Source organism: Polypterus senegalus, chromosome 1 (genome assembly GCF_016835505.1).
Source record: "Polypterus senegalus isolate Bchr_013 chromosome 1, ASM1683550v1, whole genome shotgun sequence".
In the NCBI taxonomy this organism is placed as follows: domain Eukaryota; kingdom Metazoa; phylum Chordata; class Cladistia; order Polypteriformes; family Polypteridae; genus Polypterus; species Polypterus senegalus.
This window is the reverse complement of record NC_053154.1, coordinates 243,214,192-243,234,948: the sequence shown is the minus strand read 5'-3', so window position 1 is coordinate 243,234,948 and position 20,757 is coordinate 243,214,192. Positions and strand designations below refer to the sequence as shown.

General features: G+C 35.7%; 1 protein-coding gene across 7 annotated transcripts in view; it reads left to right on the top strand.

The window, feature by feature from the left end:
* The window catches only part of cpeb3 (cytoplasmic polyadenylation element binding protein 3), a 148,467-nt gene extending 129,159 nt beyond the window's left edge, over positions 1-19,308 (top strand). For all 7 annotated transcript variants that reach the window (XM_039770832.1, XM_039770841.1, XM_039770870.1 and 4 more), the window contains one exon: positions 12,281-19,308. In XM_039770832.1, coding sequence (XP_039626766.1) covers positions 12,281-12,508 — 228 coding nt within the window. In that variant the 3' untranslated portion in view covers positions 12,509-19,308. The remainder of the gene's footprint in view (positions 1-12,280) is intronic.
* Positions 19,309-20,757: the final 1,449 nt, after the last annotated feature.

Below are 20,757 nucleotides of genomic sequence, written 5' to 3'. Positions count from 1 at the left end.
ACCCGGAGGAAACCCACGCAGACACGGGGAGAACATGCAAACTTCACGCAGGGAGGACCCGGGAAGCGAACCTGGGTCTCCTAACTGTGAGGCAGCAGCGCTACCACTGCGCCACCGTGCTGCCCCCAAACTTTATCATTTTAGCAAAAAAAAAAATAGAGTGAAATACATTGAACTTGTGATGAAAGTGGCTGTGACAATGAACAGGTGTAGGATTAGTGTTGCTCTAGTGTAACTTCTGTACTGCAAGAAAGACTGTGAGACCAGTCTACACTATCTCAATAGAGTAATCAGGGTATCTAAAAAGAGAGTTGCCACAGTTTATCTTTGAGCAAGCAGATCAGCATTATGAATGCACAAACAGAATTCCCCTCTCCATTCCCCACAACAGAGTGACATGTTGACCAAATGTCTCATTAAGACCCTAAACTAGCTGGCATCTTGAGGATGTATCCCATCTTTGCTAATGCTGAGCCAAGGATTCTCAAAAGCTTGTTTTTGTGACAAGGGCACAAATAGGCGAGAAACCTTCATGAATGGAACCTACCCAAGTTTGGGCTTGGAGCAAACAAAGGTTAGCAATATCACTGTCCAGTTATGGCTATAAGCAACCCTTTTAGGCTCGTGATGTTGTTGGAAGTAACTCTCCAGAGTCCAACAGTCTTGGGACCAATTCTTATGTGGTATGAGATTAATTAGGAGAGGTGAAATGTTGGATCCTACTATAAATGTTACAATACTAGAATATTTGTATTTGATACAAATACAATGTGAAATTTTAAGATATTCAATACCTTTTGATACTATAGCAAAAACAGAAATCCAGTTTCATATAGCTTTTTATTAAAGTACCTCCATTATTGAAGTGAACAATATTGTGCCTTTTTCTGTAATACAATATAAAATGTATTAATACTAACAGTAACAACCACTTTAACATACTGGTATATCTATTAAGTAGTTAACTAATGAGGCCTGCAGAAGGCGCTCCTGACACCCAAACCAACACAGACAGATGAAGGACACAAATTCAGCACACACGTTTTATTTCTATTTTTTCTTTTTCCACATTGGAAATGCCTTTCCCCATTTCCCACCTGTACAGCACAGTTAAGCACAGTTCACACCACTGCACAAAACACTTTCTTTTCTTTCTTCTTCTTCTTTGTCTTCCTCTCTTTCACCTCCACTCCTCCTCCAGCAAGCTTAGCCCACCTTCTCCCGACCCTGGCTCCTGGAGTAGTGGCAGCTGGCTCCTTTTATAGGGCACCTGGAAGTGCTCCAGGTGTCCAACAACCTTCTTCCGGCAGGAACCTACTTCCTGGTTTGGTGGAAGTGCTGCATCAAAGAGCTCAACAGTTTCAGCAGCAGCTCTGATGCCACACAATGAACCCAACAGGGCTGCGCCAAACTCCAACTCCTATGGAACCCTGTGGGAGTCCGAGGCACAACTGCAACCCAGGGGGCTGCCATCTACCTCTCCGAGGGAAGTAATATCCTGAATAAGCTCTCTCCCCTGGTCACTCCAGTAAAGAGGCGTCCCGGCCATCTGCCACACCAACTATAATTTAAGCAAACCCATATTGTCATTCATAAAAATACAATGCAAGGCTTGAATTTTAATGTGTGACAGAGATGTCCCAGTGCAACAATAAACATGGAGTTTATAAATGTTAAGGAATTTCAGCATAGGGTTGATAGAGAATGCTATATCATGAACTATCAGTTTTCACTTAGCATGTGCGTATTCCAAATTTATTCTGATATATTCTGCCGAGTAACTGAAAACTGTGGCTTTAAAATACATACTAAATGTAAACATTCAAAAACATTATCTGTGTACTGTTGAATTGGTGAATTCAAACATAATTCAGGATATTTTCATTTATACCAGCTTGTTAAAGCTGTTTTTGTAGCAACATGCTTTTAAAGTCTGATTAAAATTATTATTAAAGAGTAACACTTAACAGATTAATCAAATTACTTCAAATTTCAGACTCAAGGTGCTTTAATTTTCCAAATATGTCCATCTTTTCATATTTATTCCAACTTTAAAGCCTCCTTTGTGAAATCAGATTTACCAGATTTCCACTAATCCTCCATTCAGAACTCCTGTTAAATAGGTTTTGTTTTGCAATTTAATGGTTTCTTGCATGAGTGATCTCACTGTGTTACTGCTTATGCCTGTGTGCAAATCTAGGACTTGGAAATGACCCAGGCTGTTGTTACCTGTACTCTATAAATCTGTTAACTGTAAAACTGCGCTATATTCTCCAATGTATAATTCAAATATCTGATGTGTGCTTATATTTATGAGTTATACTAAAGAACATTAGTTTGCCTTCAAAAACCAAATGAATTACACATATTCATTGTTTGCAAATTCATAAGAAGTAATAAAGTATACTGCTTTGATTGTCCTAACGATTACATGTTTCTGTTAACACAGAACACGTTGCATTAGTAGAGAAAAGTGCCTAATCCTTCAAAGTATTCAAACACTAAATACATTTTACTTTATTAATTACAAATACAGCAACTCATGGCATCACTGGTATAAGTGTTGTTTACTTGACACAACTGTTCTTAGCGCTGCAAGTCCTCTCACATCCCACAGTCCTATATATGTAATTGTGAATGCATGTGAGTTGCATTCCAGAGCAATCCTGAACTGTATAAACTGGTTAAAAAAAAATAGATGGATTTATGGACTGATGGACATCTGTAGAACTGCTTATTACAATCGTAGAATGAATACAAAGCCTCCGTTCATTTATCAGGTCTGTGTAGGATACTATTTAAAAGTGATTAATCTCGTTATCATTTCATGTCCTCTTTGAAATGTGTGACAATACAAGTTAGATTACATCTCATTTGATCCATATCATTATTTCTCTCTCAAAGCATGCACAACTTTTTTTTCTGAATTAATTCCATAATGGGATAAAAGTGGAATAACACAAGTGTGTATTGCATTTTTTTTAATAAAAAGTACTAGCCAACCCGAGGCGTACCATACACCGCATAATAAGGCCGATTTTTTTTTTAATGATTTTTAAGCACAGGGAGAAAATTAACATTTGAAAAATCGGTAATGTAATAAATCAGCAAGAAAAGCAACATTTTAACAATGCTCGGAACGAACCAACACACAATCGTCCGTGACTGAAAACTGCCGGAACGCCATCGCGCCCTGCCTGCTCATGTGCCCACCTCCAACTCGTCACTTGAGTCATTGTCGTCTTTGCACAGTCCACATGCACCTGTGACTCATGTAGACTTTTCATTGCCCTGTGCGGTTTTGGCTGCTTGTCTATATATAATCCACCAAGACACCCGACCACGGTAGTAGCGCGAATTGCTGTATGTAGCATGTAAAACAGTTTGCTATGGTGCACGCGGTCGTGCTTCGTAACCGAAAACTCGTTTTTTAAAGACTGCTTACTTTATTGTGTTTTAACCTCAGTTGTAAAGGATTGTTTTAAGAATCCCATGGGATACCCCTCGCAAGCCGTTTAACACGCTGCATATGGCGATTAACCTCTGCGAGAAACATGCCTCTATGAACAGTCAACGTGGCTCGGAGTTGCATGTGGCCTCTACGGCAGACGAATATAAATGACGCCGTTTTTTCTGTGTCGTCACGTCCGAGTTGGTGGGTGTGGCTCTGCGAGTTGTCGTCATATCCAGTGGTCTTGGAGTTGGTGGGTGTGGCTCATTCCTGCGTGCGCCATAGGTGTCTTACTTGTCAGCGGCTTAGTGAATCCACGCCCCTTCTGGCGTGCTTTCCATAGGTGTCTTGCCTTAGTGAATTACATATATAGATGATTCCTGAAATTACATGCTTAAATTTTCTTGTACAAACACAAAAGCTTTTTTAGACATAACCTCTGCTGTTTTTCGACTTGTGTTGATGTGGTGTTGTATTATCAACACTGTAAGCCATTTTTACATGAAGTTTTTTGCTCACGTTTTTATCAAATATTATTGTGCCTTCCAGAGTAATTTGTCTACTTGCAATGATGCATGAGTGTAGTACCAATTTTCTCAGCACTACAGATACTGTGAAAAAGCTGGTACAATTACTTTTTCAGAACTTTGGTACCAAATTAGTACTGAAATATTCATTCTTGTTACATCCCTAGATCCAACTACCAATCCAATCACTCAAATGTATTTTTTGTATATTGAATTTTTAGTGTCATTTTGCATAAAAGTTTCCACTAAATAACTTCAAACCAGTCAGTTGGTTACTTTTCAACCCGTTATATCCTAAAACAGGGTCACGGGGGTCTGCTGGAGCCAATCCCAGCCAGCACAGGGCGCAAGGCAGGAACAAATCCCTAGGCAGTGTGCCAGCCCACTGCAGGGCACACACACACACACACACACACACACACACACACCCCCACCAAGCAAACACTAGGGACAATTTAGGATTGCCAATGCACCTAACCTTCATGTCTTTGGACTGTGGGAGGAAACTGGAACACCCGGAGGAAACCCACGCAGACAAAGGAAGAACATGCAAACTCCACGCAGGGAGGACCAGGGAAGTGAACCCAGGTAATTAGTGATAATTGCAATAGTAAATTCAATTGTTCTGTTTTTGAAACACACAAACACTTAAAGTGCTTAAAGTTTACAGTTATATGAAAATGTTTGGGAACCCCTCTCCGCCTGCATAATTTACTCTACTTTCAACAAAAAGATAACAATGGTATGTCTCATTTTCTAGGAACATCTGAGTACTTAGTTGTATGAAATTAAACCAAATGTGAAAAACTGGCTGTGCAAAAATTTGGGTACCCATGTAATTTTTCTGATTTGAATGCATGTAACTGCTCAATACTGATTACTTGCAACACCAGATTGGTTGGATTAGCTCGTTAAGCCTTGAACTTCATAGACAGGTGTGTCCATATCATGAGAAAAGGTATTTAAGGTGGTCAATTGTAAGTTGTGCTTCCCTTTCACTCTCCTCTGAAGTGACAGCATAGGATCCTCAAAGCAACTCTCAAAAGATCTGAAAACAAAGATTGTTCAGTATCATGGTTTAGGGGAAGGCTACAAAAAGCTATCTCAGAGGTTAAAACTGTCAGTTTCTGTCAGGAAATGTAATCAAGAAATGGAAGGCCACAGGCACAGTTGCTGATAAACTCAGGTCTGGCAGGCCAAGAAAAATACAGGAGCGGCATATGCGCAGAACTGGGAAAATGGTTACAGACAACCTACAGATTACCTCCAAAGACCTGCAAGAACATCTTGCTGCAGATGGTGTATCTGTACATTGTTCTACAATTCAGCATAATTTGCACAAAGAACATCTGTATTGCAGGGAGATGAGAAGCCCTTTCTGCACTTACGCCACAAACATAATCTCTTGTTGTATGCAAATGCTCATTTAGACAAGCCAGATTCATTTTGGAACAAAGTGCTTTGGACTGATGAGACAAAAATTGAGTTATTTGGTCATAACAAAAAGCGCTTTGCACGGCAGAAGAAGAATACCGCATTCCAAGAAAAACACCTGCTACCTAATGTCAATTTGGTGGAGGTTCCATCATGCTGTGGGGCTGTGTGGCTAGTTCAGGGACTGAGGCCCTTGTTAAAGTTGAAGATGAATTCAACCCAATATCAACAAATTCTTCAGGATAATGTTCAAGCATCAGTCACAAAGTTGAAGTTACACAGGGGTTGGATATTCCAACAAGACAATGACCCAAAACACAGTTCAAAATCTACACAGGCATTCATGCTGAGGGAGAAGTACAATGTTCTGGAATGGCCGTCACAGTCCCTTGACTTGAATATCATTGAAAATCTATGGGATGATATGAAGCAGGCTGTCCATGGTCGCAGCCATCAAATTTAACTGAACTAGAGAGATTTTGTATGGAAGAAAGGTCAAAAATACCTCCATCCAGAATCCAGACACTCATCAAAGGCTATAGGAGGCATCTAGAGGATGTTATTTGCAAAAGGAGGCTCAAATAAGTATTGATGTAATATCTGTTTTGTCGCCCAAATTTATGCACCTATATTTGTTATGATGCATATTGCATATTTTCTGTTAATCCAATAAACTTAATGTCACTGCTGAAATACTACTGTTTCCATAAGCATGTCATATATTAAAAGGAAGTTGCTGCTTTGAAAGCTCAGCCAATGATAAACAAAAATCCAAAGAATTAAGAGGGGTTCCCAAACTTTTTCATATGACTGTATATAACAAAGTTTTCCTGTCTTGACCCCAGTATTGACAGGTTGTGCTCTGGCATCCTGCAACCCTGATTTGAACTAATCTTTCATAAAAGATGAATAGGTCAAGTGGCAGTGATAGATTACTAGGTTTGAATAATATCAAGGTAAAGAGAGTGCAATGTGGCCAATCTTCTTTTTTTCTCCCTGAACAGTCCCTCCACAGCCACACTATCATGTTGTTTGATAACACACATATAGGTTATTCTTTTAGTCTCTTTTCCGTTATTTATGGTGCACATACGATTATATAATGTTTTGGTTAGCATTCCTACATTTAAGGAGTTTTCTGATCTTTTTCGTATTACCTGACGTCTTTATGAAATATATCTATTTTTTCTTTACAAGGTCTATTTTTTTTTTTCTTTTCTTTCTTTTTGAGAGCTCTCTTTTTGTTTGATCCTTGTGACAATTTAGCTTTGGTTCCTTTCTTATTGTATTCCTTCCCTCCATTTGTAGTTTGTAATGATTTTTTTTTTTTTTACTTCATTAGATTTTTTTGTCTCTTTAACTTTTTGTCAGTAGATTTACTTGGGGGGGAAATACTTTGACAAAACAAAATTACAGAATGTCGCATAAAAACATTCAGGTTAGCACAAAGCTAACTGCAAATTTTGAACTGCATTTGAAAAAATTAACATTTAAATACAGTATATATGAAGTTAGGATATGAATATGACAGCACTATTGTGAAGGACCAATATTTTAAAGAAGAGAAAGTAGCTGGTGGAACAAGGGATAAATGAAACTTGTTGATAGTATGTCTTTACTGTAATGCCATTTGTGCTCATCAATGTGAGATCTTGCCACTTGGGCTGAAAAACACTAGAAATAAATTTTACATGAATTTTATTACTAGTTTGTACTACTACAAGTATTTCCCAGTTAGCTACGTAAACTAAACCTGTCAGACAAAACAATGGTAAAAAATACTATGATTTGGGTAAATATATTTATGATGAAATACCTATTATAGATTCATTGTTTGATGTTTAGAAAAAAAATAGTGTTTTAGTATTCAAGCCATGATACAGTTGTAATAGTAATAATAAAGATGATAATATTAGTACTGTGTAAAAGTAATTGTAGTAATAGTAATAATAATAATAATGATGATATTCATTACTTTTGATAGATACATTGATGAGGCAATGTGTCAGCAACCAGTACAGGTTAAGGTAATGTCACACTGCCAAATTGCACTCTCTACAACTGTGAACTGGCAATTTATAACAGATGCTTTGCATAATGGTATTGTTATTAATAATTACTAGGGGGCTTTGCCCCCGGCTTGCTTTGCTCGCCAACCCTCATTTTTGTTTTTCCGGATACACACTTTTAAGATGTTTTTTCTTTGAATTGTTATTTCATTAGTTTTACTTTTATTTCAGAACTTCTGTAAAAACAATATTTGGAATCTTTTGAGTCCCAATGTGCTGAATCTTTTTAATGAGGTCAGTGAGACATGTGTTTAATGACTTTGTGCCATAATTCAGGATAGGTTTCTCTGTTTGGAATTTCAGCACAGACCAAACGATCTACATCATCAGCAGTTAATAATTTTTTTTGCAAAATAACCAATAAATGCATATGAGGTAAACTCCGTTTTTGAAATTCTCTTGACTTAAACTTCAAAGCCATACAATATTTACATACTTCTGACATATCACCTATGTCCATATATTCGATCTCTATTTGCCTTTTCGTTATTTCTCCGGGTAATAATTTCTCTTTCTTTGCGCTAATGCAATGTTTACTTTCTTTGTTTTGACACTGTAATTTTTTTCTGTTTTCATATTCTGTATCTTGCCCTACATGTGTTTTGTGCCTACGTTTTTTTTAATCTTTTGAATTCCAGTTTTCATTACCTCTAACCTGCTCTACATGTGTTTGCTCCCCTTGTTTTTTAACCTTTTTATGATGTTTTACTTTGTTTTCTACTCTGTCTTTTATTTCTGACCTTGCTTTATCCTGCTTTTTTTCAATGACACCTGGTCCGTGGTGATTATTTTCTCTTTTTCTTGTAATAATTTCCGTTTGTTTGCCATCTTTACTTTTTTTTTTTTTTTTATACTTTCTAATTTTCCTACTTTCATATTCTTTAACTTTCTACACATGTGTATCACACCAATGTTTGTTTTTTTTTTTTTTGAGCCTTTCAAATTCCACTGCTTTCATAATCTCTCTAACCTGCTCTGCATGTGTATAGCGCCAACGTCTGGATTGGACGTACTTTTTTTTTTTCTTTCCAATTCCACTTGTTCTGGGCTGATAATTACTTTCCTTATTTTCTGAATTTAGACCAAGATTATTCTTTTTCTTTTTTTTCTCTCCAACGCTTTTGAGTCTGTTTTCTCCGCACTGCTTTCTTCTTTGCTTAGTCGTCTACGTTTCATTTATAATGTATTGTCCTTATATGCTTTATATGCGCTGGATCTGTGTGTTGCTGCCCGTGCTCTTATTTGGTTGTAAGTAGGGCGTGTCTTGCAAGAATCTCATGTTCTACGTCATCGCGAGACGATCCTGGGTCAATCTCTTGGCACAAAGTCTCATATTTAAGGTCCCCATGAGATGCTCCGTGGCCAATCTCTCTAGTCTCACAGGTCTTTTAAGTGTCTTCCATGATCTTAACATGAAGATCACATCTTGTTGCCCTACTGTTTCTCTCCAGGATTTTTTTATAATAGAGAGAGATGAGTTGGGATGTGGTGGTATTTACACTATCTGTCAAAAGTGCAGGATCAATGGTAATATTAATCATGGTAAATAATAGCTATTACAATGTACATTTAAATACAATAAATCAGACACCAAAAATAACTCAAGATGTTACACTTGATTAATTGATTTTTGGCACATCAGTTGATGATATTTTAATCACAGCTTTTGAAATACTAGGTATTCTGGATATTTATTATGTTATAGTACTATTTGTCAAAGCTTTTCAAGACATCTGCAGAATTTGCCACAAGTACTCCTCTGAAAATGCTTGAGGATGTGCTGAAGTTACACATATCTCCCACCTTTCCTCTTCTATGCAAACTGGAGAGGTGCCATTCATACTACAGTATATGCCTGTATCCATTGGGTGAACTTGAAATTCTTGCCCAGCCTGTTCTCATTCCACCTTGAACTCTTAGACAAAAAAGGTACAAATAAGTACAAGTGGTGACTAGACCATAAGATTATAGAGAGGTGTACATGCCCAAAGTACAGTTGTCTTTACCACAGTACGTACAACCCTAGTAACAACTTACAACCTTATCTCTGAAAGTATGTAATTTTCACTGTGATGTAATACTAGGGCCTCCAATATAATATAATTGAATACTAAATGTGTGAATAAATCATTTTGATATTTTAATTATTAGATACAAACACATTTTTTATTTATTATTGGTTTGGCTATAGAACATACACATTGTGATATAGTAATCTGGCACTGTTCTGTGGAATCTTTCCTGCCTATGCTTCCACTAATCTGGCATTACACCCTACTCTTACCATTTTGTCTTGTAAATGAACAACCCACAACATTCCTTCACATCACTATTTCGGATTAAGCCCGGCTGGGTTATGTGGTTTACCTGAACACCAGGCGCCTGTCAGCAAATGCCATCTCTTTGTCTAGCTCCAGGTGTGGGTCCCACTAATATTATCCCATGAAGGGTATACTGTTTTTTAATGTTTACTGTCATGAGGGTCATTGTGAATGGCTGTTTGTTTGATCTTTCAGCCCAAACCTGTTTGCCAAAGGAGACCCTACATTCCCAAGGTACACAAACCCCACCCTCACAGAAAGGTGCATGGGAGTATGATGTGTTTTGTAGATGTGGAAAAAATAAACGTGTCAACAAAACACTGGGGTAACGGGGCTGCTCTTGTGTGCTTTTTGTTCCCTTTATGACTGCAGTGAGAGCTACTCACTGTTTGTGTCAGACTCCATTAAGGCTGTGTCCTGTTATCACTCCTGTTTGTGGTGCAAAAGATATCAAGGTGTAGCTGAGGACGTCCAGTTAGGGATGCTGGGGGTAGCACTGTTGTTTTATGCAGATAATGATGTTCTCTTTGTCTCATCTGATTGTGATGTTCAGCACACACTTGAATGATTAGTTGATGTTAGTGGAGGAGTTCAAGTTTCTCTTTCTTACAATCTTGTTTACAATGGATGGAAGAAGGGGAACATGAAGACTGAAAAGCAAATTGAAGAAGTGGCAGCTGTTTAGTGAGTTGAGTGCTGTACCTTTGCAAAGTGATGAAGCAGGAGCTGTTTACCAGTCAATCTACAATCTACAATTCTGTGTTCACCTACACTACCGTTAAAAAGTTTGGGGTCACCCAGAAATTTTCATGTTTTTGAGAGAAATTATTATTAAGATACCATTAAATTAAAATATAGCCAAAACATTTCTGGTGTTTGCAATGGCTAATACTGCTTTAAATGACTGATTTTTAATGTATTATTTATATATGGCTGTAAAGCCCCATTTTCAGCAGCAGTTCCTTCAGTATCCTAATGGTGAATTCCTTTAGATTATCTCCCATTAGTCATGTTTACATGTTAATTGGTTATTAGAGAAACCTGGATTATCACCACTGAAGCCTGTTCAGAAACTGAAGATGTATTTTATACAGTTTCTGCCTTGAGAAAAGAGGGAAAACTGGATCTAACTAGTATAGAAAAAAGGTAGAAGACCCATGTGCACAAATGCATAAGATAAGAAAGACATCAGAATTTGTAGCTTGAGAACCAAATACCTTACTTGTCCTCAGTCAACTTCTTTAAATATATGCCACATACCATTCTTATCAGCAACAGAGAAAAGACTATTCTGGGACACTGGCCTTAGAGGCAGAGTTTCAAAGCTAAATCCACATGTGAAACCAGCAAATGTTAAACCGGAAAAAAGAACACAGACAATGGCCAGAAGATGACTGGAAAAGTGTACTTATGCTCAGCATCCTGGATTTGTCTTTTTCTCTATTGTAGATTACATTGGTATTTAGTGTGTATTTAAAGAAGAAGTCAACTGAGGACCTGTAAACAAACTACAGACTCTCTGGTGTCCTTATCCTCTTATGTAGTTACCCATCTAGGCCTTACCCTTCTTTTTCTGTCCTGGTTAGAACCAGTTTTCCCACTTCTCTCAAGACAGCAATTGACACCATTTTATGAAATTTTCAGTTTCTTGACAAATATACCTTACTTAGAACCAACTATGTGAAGCATGTTGAGCTCATTTGGCAGTTCATAAGCCTAAATTTAAACAACTTGTTCCTTAAGATGATGTCACATTACACTTCTACCTGGAGTAGATGCCATATTACACAACTGTTTAAAAATGTGAAATTGTGCTAGAAAGTTGTCAAAGTACCACTACCATTCTCCTTTTTCTGACAATAACATATAGCCTGACAGAGCCAGCTCTCATGCAAAAGGTATATGGGTAAGGCTAGTTTAGTTGCTATCTTGATGTTTTTTTTTTCTTTTTTTATTCTATTATGGAATGTAAAATACAAGGCAGATGGATGAGCCGCTTTTTTGTTTGCATGGTCCAAAACACCCATGTTTTTATTCCTCATCACTGCACTATATGCACTGTAATTCCAGGTAAGTACTAAATGGTTATAAGCTCTCATGCGCACAGAACCCACCCCTAAAATTTTTCTAGGCAAGGCTGCAGACTGCAGTGACTGAGTCACTGCGTATCCGAGACTATGCAACTGTCCTCCCCCCTCACCAAGATTATATAAATGCACTGGAAGAGTCTAGTAATGCAACATAGCTGTTCTCAGTTATACTTTAAAAGAGACTGCATTTTACCATTTACATGCAATTCTGGCATTGGATGAAATGTTCTACGGAATTTGTAAAATCAGAGTAATGTAAATGTGTTGTGCTGAATTTCAGTAACACTAAAAGTAAACAAGTAAGAAAAAAGCAAAACAAAAGTAACACAAAAGAGATCTAATTTTAATTTCTGCATGTATGTGTGTGTCTTTTTTTCCCCCCTTTCAGGTTGAAGTAAAGCCATATGTCTTGGATGATCAGATGTGTGATGAATGCCAGGGAGCTCGCTGTGGTGGAAAGTTTGCCCCATTCTTTTGTGCCAATGTGACCTGTCTGCAGTATTATTGTGAATATTGCTGGGCAAGCATCCACTCACGTGCAGGCAGGGAGTTCCATAAGCCCCTGGTCAAGGAAGGAGGAGACCGGCCTCGTCACGTTTCTTTCCGCTGGAGCTGAAACACTGGCAAGCTTTGATTACTGGCCCTGTGACAGCAACCTGTGCTGACCAAACCAAGGAAAGCAAAAGGAGGAATGCAAAATCTACTGCCTCAGGGCAGGGAGCATCCTGAAAATTGGTGCATTCTTCCTCAGATTCAACAAATAAAAATATGGGTCTTTCATTTTTTTTAATTCATTTATCTCGACCTTGGTGTCTGATATATTGAAATCTTTAAAGTTTAACTGTACAGAATTTGCACTTTGACGCACCTAAACACGCAACATCTGCTTGGTACTGAAATAGTCCTATTTTAAGTCACTTTTCCATAGTTTTCAGTGCTTTTCTGTCCTTAATAGCCAATGCCAGGCTAATTTTTGAAGTGGTTAAAATATACAGTATATCTATTTTTTTATTTTATATATTGTTTTTCTATCATTTTATGTGACTGGAGCATGCACTTGTTTTCACAAAGGTTGTGATTTTCCCCCTAGGGTTATACACCAAAGGTATGGAAATAGGAAAACAAAAAAAGTAGTTGGCAAAATATGTAGCAAAACAAATTGTCAGCAATCAGTAGTTTGGAAGAATTGAAAAATACACACATTACAAATAAGCCTTTATTTGCTCTCCATTTTGACTTAAATAATACCTCATAAGCTCAATTTGATTTATTTTTTTATATTTTTTATTATTGCATTTTTTTAGGTTCTTTAGTGTTATGTAAATCTGTGCTGCAATAGCTTTTTTGCTGCTAAGTGGTATTACTAATACCATATTACTTTATTCAGGCTAGAATTAAAAAAAAAATAAAGAATATGTATTTAATAAAGTTTAAAAGCTGCTGATGAAATGAAGCAGTACAGCATGAGGCAAATCTAAAGGAAGGTCAGTAGATATTTTGACTGCATGTACGATCAGTTGGCTGCACGCAGTACAACTTATTAATCATGTCTTTTATATAAGTTTGCCCATTGTGCGTGAAGGATTTAAGAATATAGGTGGTCGAAAAATAATTTATTTACAATGGATAAACATATTAAAAAAAGTAAGCAAACAATTGGAAAATAACTGACAAAAGGCATGTCGTAATTTAATGAATGTGGATTTAGAATCCATTTCAATGCATTAACAAGCCACACTGAACTATAATTATGAGAATAGCTGTAGTAATATATATCCTTCAAAAATATTTTTATGGTAGGTGAAGCAATTTTGCAGTGATCTTTAATATACAAATGTGCAATTTTTTTAAATAGTAGGGTGATTATGCCTAGTACTGTGATTTGCTATAACCGTTGTTAATGTCTGGCATACAATATATCTAATGCTCTAAAACACTGCTAAAATGTATATGTGTGTGTGTATAAAATGTATTTAAACACACACACATACATACACAAAAACACACATACATGAGCTCGAGTTTTGTATTGATTGGTTATTTGCACAGCTCAATATGTCATGCTCAGAAACCAAAGAGCTCACAAAATGACTTTTCTTCACACACTGAAAATGCACACAGAGACACACTATATACATTATATGAATCATTACAACATTTGTCAGACAAGGTAGGCACATTTTTACTAGTAACTAGATGGTTGTAATACATGGGTGTAGATAAAGAGAGAGTTAACTGTATATACAAAATCATTGCTCAAGAAAGGTCTGAACAAAAGTCAAAATGGAGATATGTATACTTTCTGGGTTTAGAAAAAAATCCTACTCCCTTAAAACCCCAGATGCATCCTGCAAAGCTTGAACTATTTACACTTGACCTGCTCTGGTAGGAATATGATTAGCACAAAATATTTAATCGCACGTGGGATGGGTGTGAGGCTGCTGATTGCATTGCAAGGAAGCCAGTGTACTATTCATTACAGCATTTGCTCATGAGCAGAAGGAGCGTAGAAAATGGATGGGGGCAATATTGTACACTAAGTTCTGTGTTTTTATTTTAATTTTATTTTTTTAAGCAGCTGTGGGACAATCTGAATGGATATGAACCCGCAAGATTAAGTTTAGTTTTTAAGTCTGTGTTTTGTGGTATTTTTCTTTTGTCTGATTTGTCCTTTTTTTGTCTAGCTGCAAATATCTTCTTGAGAATGAAGGGGATTTGTTTTTGAAAAAGTAGACAAATACTGCATTTTATATTGGGAAGATAATCTATCAGTTTAATTATTATTATTATTATTATTACTAATATCCCTTTGGAAGTTAACTCTGGGCTTTACTTTGAGATGGATGTTTTTGCCCAGTTGGGATTTTTTTTTTTTTTATGTTGTCACATTATCTGTAAATGACATTTGTTATGCACTACTTTTTTGTATCTGGACAGTTTCAACAGTCAGCTGAAAATATTGGTTTGCTTTTATTTTTATTTCTTTTTTATTATTACTTTTTTAGATAATGTGTGCTTTCTGACTGACATGATCTTTTGCAATACCTCAATTTTGAAATAAGAGAATTTGATATTTTCTAAGTAAGTTTATTCAGAAAAAGATATATATTAATTTAATTCTGCAAGAAAATGATTTAACAGATAAGTAATTTTATTTTTTTCATGCTTGTTTGCTTTTTTGTTAGATTTTTTGACAAAAAAACTGAAGGAAATAGAGCTTTATAATTTTTAATATAATGAGAAATAGTACAGAGTCTACCTAAATGCCGTGGTTAAAACGAATGTGTCTGTAAAGAATTTTCCCCTCATCTGCATTGCCATGGAGTTGTAAAATATATAGCTATATACAGAGAGAATATGGAGGAAACTAATACTGATTTTTTTGAAGTCAAATAAAACTCAAGGTGTATAAATCTCAACAAGGTGCTGAGAGACAATTTACTGAAGATATTTCCCTTATTTTGTAAATATAATTAATCATTTATTATTATGCTGACCAGAATTGTGAAAGAAATCTTCTGTTCATGTTATTTTTTAATAAACTTTTTTATGTTTCTAAATATATATATATATATTCATACATATATATATACTCCCTTTTCTTTTGTAAAGAAGTGTCCCAATTTTTGTTTACTTTATATTCAGAAAAATGAGGGTATTAGAGTGATAAAGAATGATATTTTTTAAAAATAAAAAGTGTTCAAAATGTTAATTGAGTTTAGAGCCCATTGGTGCATCAGGTCCTTGTGTGACCTTCTTTTCATGTGACACTTGAATTAGTCTGATTTTTTTGAAGGCAAACTGAACATCAATTATGTGTTGTAATGTGCAATACTGTTTGTACTGTTTGTATAAAAGAGAAAAAAGGCATAAATCTATTGCAGATTTATTTTCATTGCAAACATTGTGATTCACAAAGATCATTTTCTACTGTATATGTACCTACTCTTCATGCTGGTATTTTTTCAATAGTAATGTAGCCTTTGTACTGAAAAAACAATTTTCATTGTTATTTTTAGAGAGATTTTTTGCTAAAAAAATTAAAACATATTAACATTTTTCATTTTTATTTTGTATTTTCCTTAAAACCTTCATTTATCAGCCATTAATGTAGTCGTTTCTGGGAGAGACTTTCATATCTGGTCAATGTCATTAATATTATTTTGTATTTTTACTTGGAATAAATTAATTTTATGATGCTAATTCTTTAAAAGTATAATTTGTTTATTTTTGAAGCAGAATATCTTTGTAATAATGTTACAAAAAGTGTCTAGCTTTTTGAAATGCAAGAGCTTTATGTATTAACTTGCTGGTGTGGTTTACAATATCATGTAAAATGACAAAGAAAATGGTAATTTCGTCATGTACATGTAGCATGATTGGAGATGTAAATGAATGAGCGGGCAATAAAAAAGAGAAACTGAATGGAGCAAACAAAATTGTTACTACATTGTGATGGGGAAAATGTGTTTCAAAAATATGTTCTTTGGTTAATTATAGGGATGTCACAATTGAACTGTATGATGTAACCACTCATTTTAGAACCTATTAATGAGTTGGCTTTTGCACTTTAACTCAGTACTCCCTTTTCTATAAGAATTACAATTTTTGCAGTACAGATTGATTTTATTTAGGATGTTTTTTCCACTATTTTATTGGCTTACGTGACTGCAGGGTTTCATTCCAACAAAGGTTTTAATTACAGTGTATCTGTACTAGATTGCCATAACAATGTCATCTGCATGGAATTTGATAGGAGGAAGTTCATACAAATAAAACATCAATAAGTCACAAACAATAGTAATCATGATTATGCATCAGGCTCCCAAACTTTAAATTTAACACAATCTGACGAATGTCTAAGTATGTTTATTATACAAAACTCTTAAGGTCAAGATTGCAATTTCACATACAGTACATATGTTAACTAACTGTAACATGCACATTCTAACATTCAGTTTTGGGATTCAAAGCAGCTTATTGTGTTCATTATGTTTTGTAAATTACCAAATATTTTAATAAAAGTTGCAAACACGAGAGTGTGATCAATTAAGTGATATTTAACCAAATTATATGGTACTAATTAGTAGATATATTTTAACTCCTTGTCACCTAAACAAGGTTGCAGGATCTTGCTTCAAGTGTAGTGTGCAATTCCTTTTCAATTAACATACTAAATTTACAGCTGAAAATTTAATCAAAGGCTCATCCATAGTAAGTTTTTTTTTTAAATAAAATCCTTGGTCTAGAATGCCCTAGACTGTTCATTGCTACTCCAACTACTTGAATTTCGGAATTTGACATCAACACTGCCCTTAAATTAAAAAGGGACAGTGCTGCTTTATGTTCATTAACTCGTTAGTTAAGTTATGCCTTTTGCTGAACATAGGAAGTGAACAATAGCACTGTATCATGTTGGAATTGCTTAGTTGTTTGCACCTTTACTTTGTAATTATCCTTTAGCTAAATAATTAGAAATAGTCAATATATAAAATATATAATCCAGAGAGGTTTACAGATAATGAATTCTCTAAACTCCAAGACAGCTGTGCATGTTTTTGGTTAATTTATGAACAAAGCTTTGGTAGAAATTTAAAACTAATTAAATTATCTAAAATGAAAATTGGCAAAGTTAGGTTCTAGCCCAGAACAGATCAAATTAACGTTTCACCTTAATTGGAACAAAAAGCTGTTATTGATGATGATCATGATACCAAAGTACTCTGGCATAACAACTGTCTACTCTGTCATGGTGTTTGAAAATGATTTAAAGAGGCTGTGTGGCAAAATGGCTAAATCAAGGGACTATTAACTGCAAGGCTGCAGGTTCAGTCCCTGTCACTGGAGGGCCCATGAGCAAGTCAAAATGGCTGTGCTCCACATTTAAACAGTTGTACAAATGTTCTCTATTTGTAATATTCCTTGGAATGGTGTTCAATGTACAAAGGTGCTACATAAAACATTTTGAGTGAAGGAGAGTAATATTTCATATATGGACTGTTATGCCCTTTTGTGAACTATTAGCGAACATAAGCATTTTGCTTTAAACAATAGCACAATTCTGCACTAGATACTTTCCACTCAGTTAAAACAGACTTCACCATAGAAATTAAAATCACACATTTTTAGTGTTGTATTTTATTGGTCTATATAATGGTTCTAATTTCTTTATAAGTTGCATCTCACATCCCTGCAGAGACATTATGCTAATTAGGGAATCTAGATTGACTAGATAGGGGTGTGAGTGAGAGTGTCTCCTATAATTAACAGGTTTCATGTGGATAATTAGTTTCTGCCTCGTTCATTGCAATTTGTGATGTAGTAATTTAAAGAGTGATATGGCTGGATTCATTTTTTATAGAAGCATGTAAATTTGAACACACATTCCTACCACCCATTTTAAATCTGGACATTGGGCATTGATTTTAACACAAACCTCTCTTATTAATAGAGGTCACAAAGTCAGTGTGTCCTATTGCCGAGTAAAATTCTCAATTGTATCTCCTTTGCCACATTAACTAATAAAGGCACATTCTAATTTGGTGTCAAATAAGGCTAGGTTGGCTTCCATCAATACCTACAGAATAATCTCCATCTGTCTATTTGTTCCAGTAATACTAAAATTATATTTCAATCACATTATCACCTCAACATTGTGACATCCCTAACTAGATGGTATGTCAAATAGTATTTCAGATAGGTGATGATGACAACAAGTGTGTTTCTTTATGCTTCTGCTGTCTTGTTTGTAGATGTTACCTTTTGTACTAGTTTTTAGAGTCAGGATAACCACTGTTTTGTTTTATTTTTTGTATTACTAACCAAACTGTTCCTCTCCAGCTTTGTGCAACAGTGTTATCTGCATCATGCCACTGAGTGTTTTGGCTCATTTTGTGACTCAACTGCTCTATACCCTAACAAACTGGCAACTGCTGTGCTCAAGAAGTTGGGGATAAAGTATTACAGTGGTGGGTGGGCCAGACATGTGGGTTTCACTGGATACTGTCAGTTTGTGGCCATTTATTTAATGGTAAATGAAAAAGTGAATGCACACTTTGATATCCACTTTTCAATTATATTGTTCTGTTAGGGTATACAGTGTTGTGGTGTGATCTTTCAGCCATATAATTGACAGCAGCTATTCACAAAGGTTCTCAGACTAACCACTACTTTTGAGTGTAACTTTTCAATTACTTGTTGTTTATTATTTTTAATTATTTAGTTTTTATGATTGGTTACCTTGAAAAGGCTTTGATTTTTTTGGCTTGGAACTTTGCTTGTATGGAGCTATGGTTCTATGTCTAAACATGGAGCTCAATACTGCTGTTGCTTACAACTGCTTAAAGTTTGTAGTTTGGACCTTTTTCTGTACTAATAAGCAACTCTTATTAAACGTAGCTGTATGACATTGTGAAACTTGTCATGTTTTGCATGGCCTGGACAGCTCTGTAGAACTGGAAAGAGAAAAGGGGTGGGAAGGGTAATAGAAAGTGCACAATGCATGTGTTTATTATTATCAATAATATTAAACCATGCGATTTAAGGACACAGGCACAGTTGGAATCTAAAATGTGATGCACACTTTTAAGTAGGGCAAATAACACTTTTTTTCATTGTTCTATTTACTAAACAAAGTACTAAAAACGTTTTCTGAATGGCAATAGGTAAGAATGCCATAACTGCTGTTCAGCAGTTTTTTTTTTCCCTTTTTTTCTCAACCTATTACCTTGGGAAATGATCATTAAAAGATCCCATCCTTATAAAGTTATACAGTAGTTAAACTCACATGTATTTTCTTTTTGACCAATCTGTGGTTCACATAAGAAGTGTAAAAAGGGAAATGCCAGTGACCATGTGGGAAGTTTAACAGTCTGGGATGATCTCTAGGAGGAGGAGGAGGCAGCTAGTCTAGATATTCCCTTGACATATCCCACTAAAGTAAGTCTCTGCACAGAATGGAGGGATTATGTGTTTCAGTTGGCCTAAGATGACTTGCTTTCTTCCCAAAGGAAATTCTAGTCTGACCAACCGAGTTACTCCAGACCTGTATCATTATGCATCTGCAAAAACCGAGGTAAAGGTCTTTCTCACACTGAAAAGAACTTAGAAACGTTTACAGCTGTATACCCTGCGTTACACCATGGATGCAGGCTGTACAGCCGAAACATTCAATTTCTAACCTTCTTTTAAATTTTTTTTTTTTTTTGCAGAGTAGAAGTAACCTGCTATTTTTTTTCCAACTCTGTCTGTTCCCACTGTAACTCTCTCAAAGAAAAAGGTTTATAGATGAAATGTGCAACCAAGCATCCTCTGCAAAATTGGGTGATAGTTTCTATCTTCCACCCAATACTGCCAGAAAAGACTCTGACTGTTCCTGAGCCACTTTTGGACAAAGTCCATTCAAGACATGGATGGATATAAAGAAATCATGAGTTATAAGGTATTAAGTAATTTGAGGAGTAACTTAATTTCGCGTGGTGTGAATCCTTTATCAACAAGTCATTTAGCTTGCCTTTTCTCAAACTGAGCACATACTGCACATGAATTATATTAAAGTGACATTGGTCACAGTATTAAATGCTTGGACAGTAAGGTTACCTTGTCTATCTTTGATTCAATCACTAATTTAAAAATTCAGGAGTGGTCTCCCCTAGACTTTCTCCTATACTCAGATATGGGGATGGATATTTGAGGAGCTAACTGCAAGACAGTACTTTTATTATATACCTTAAAGAACCCTCAACAACAAATCAAATTAAAAATATATTGAACTATTATTATAAAAGTTGAATAAATAGGACGCTGCAGCTGCACGAATAAAAGGTAAAGTACACCTTCCGGTTAATGGAAATAGCCCAAAAGTTG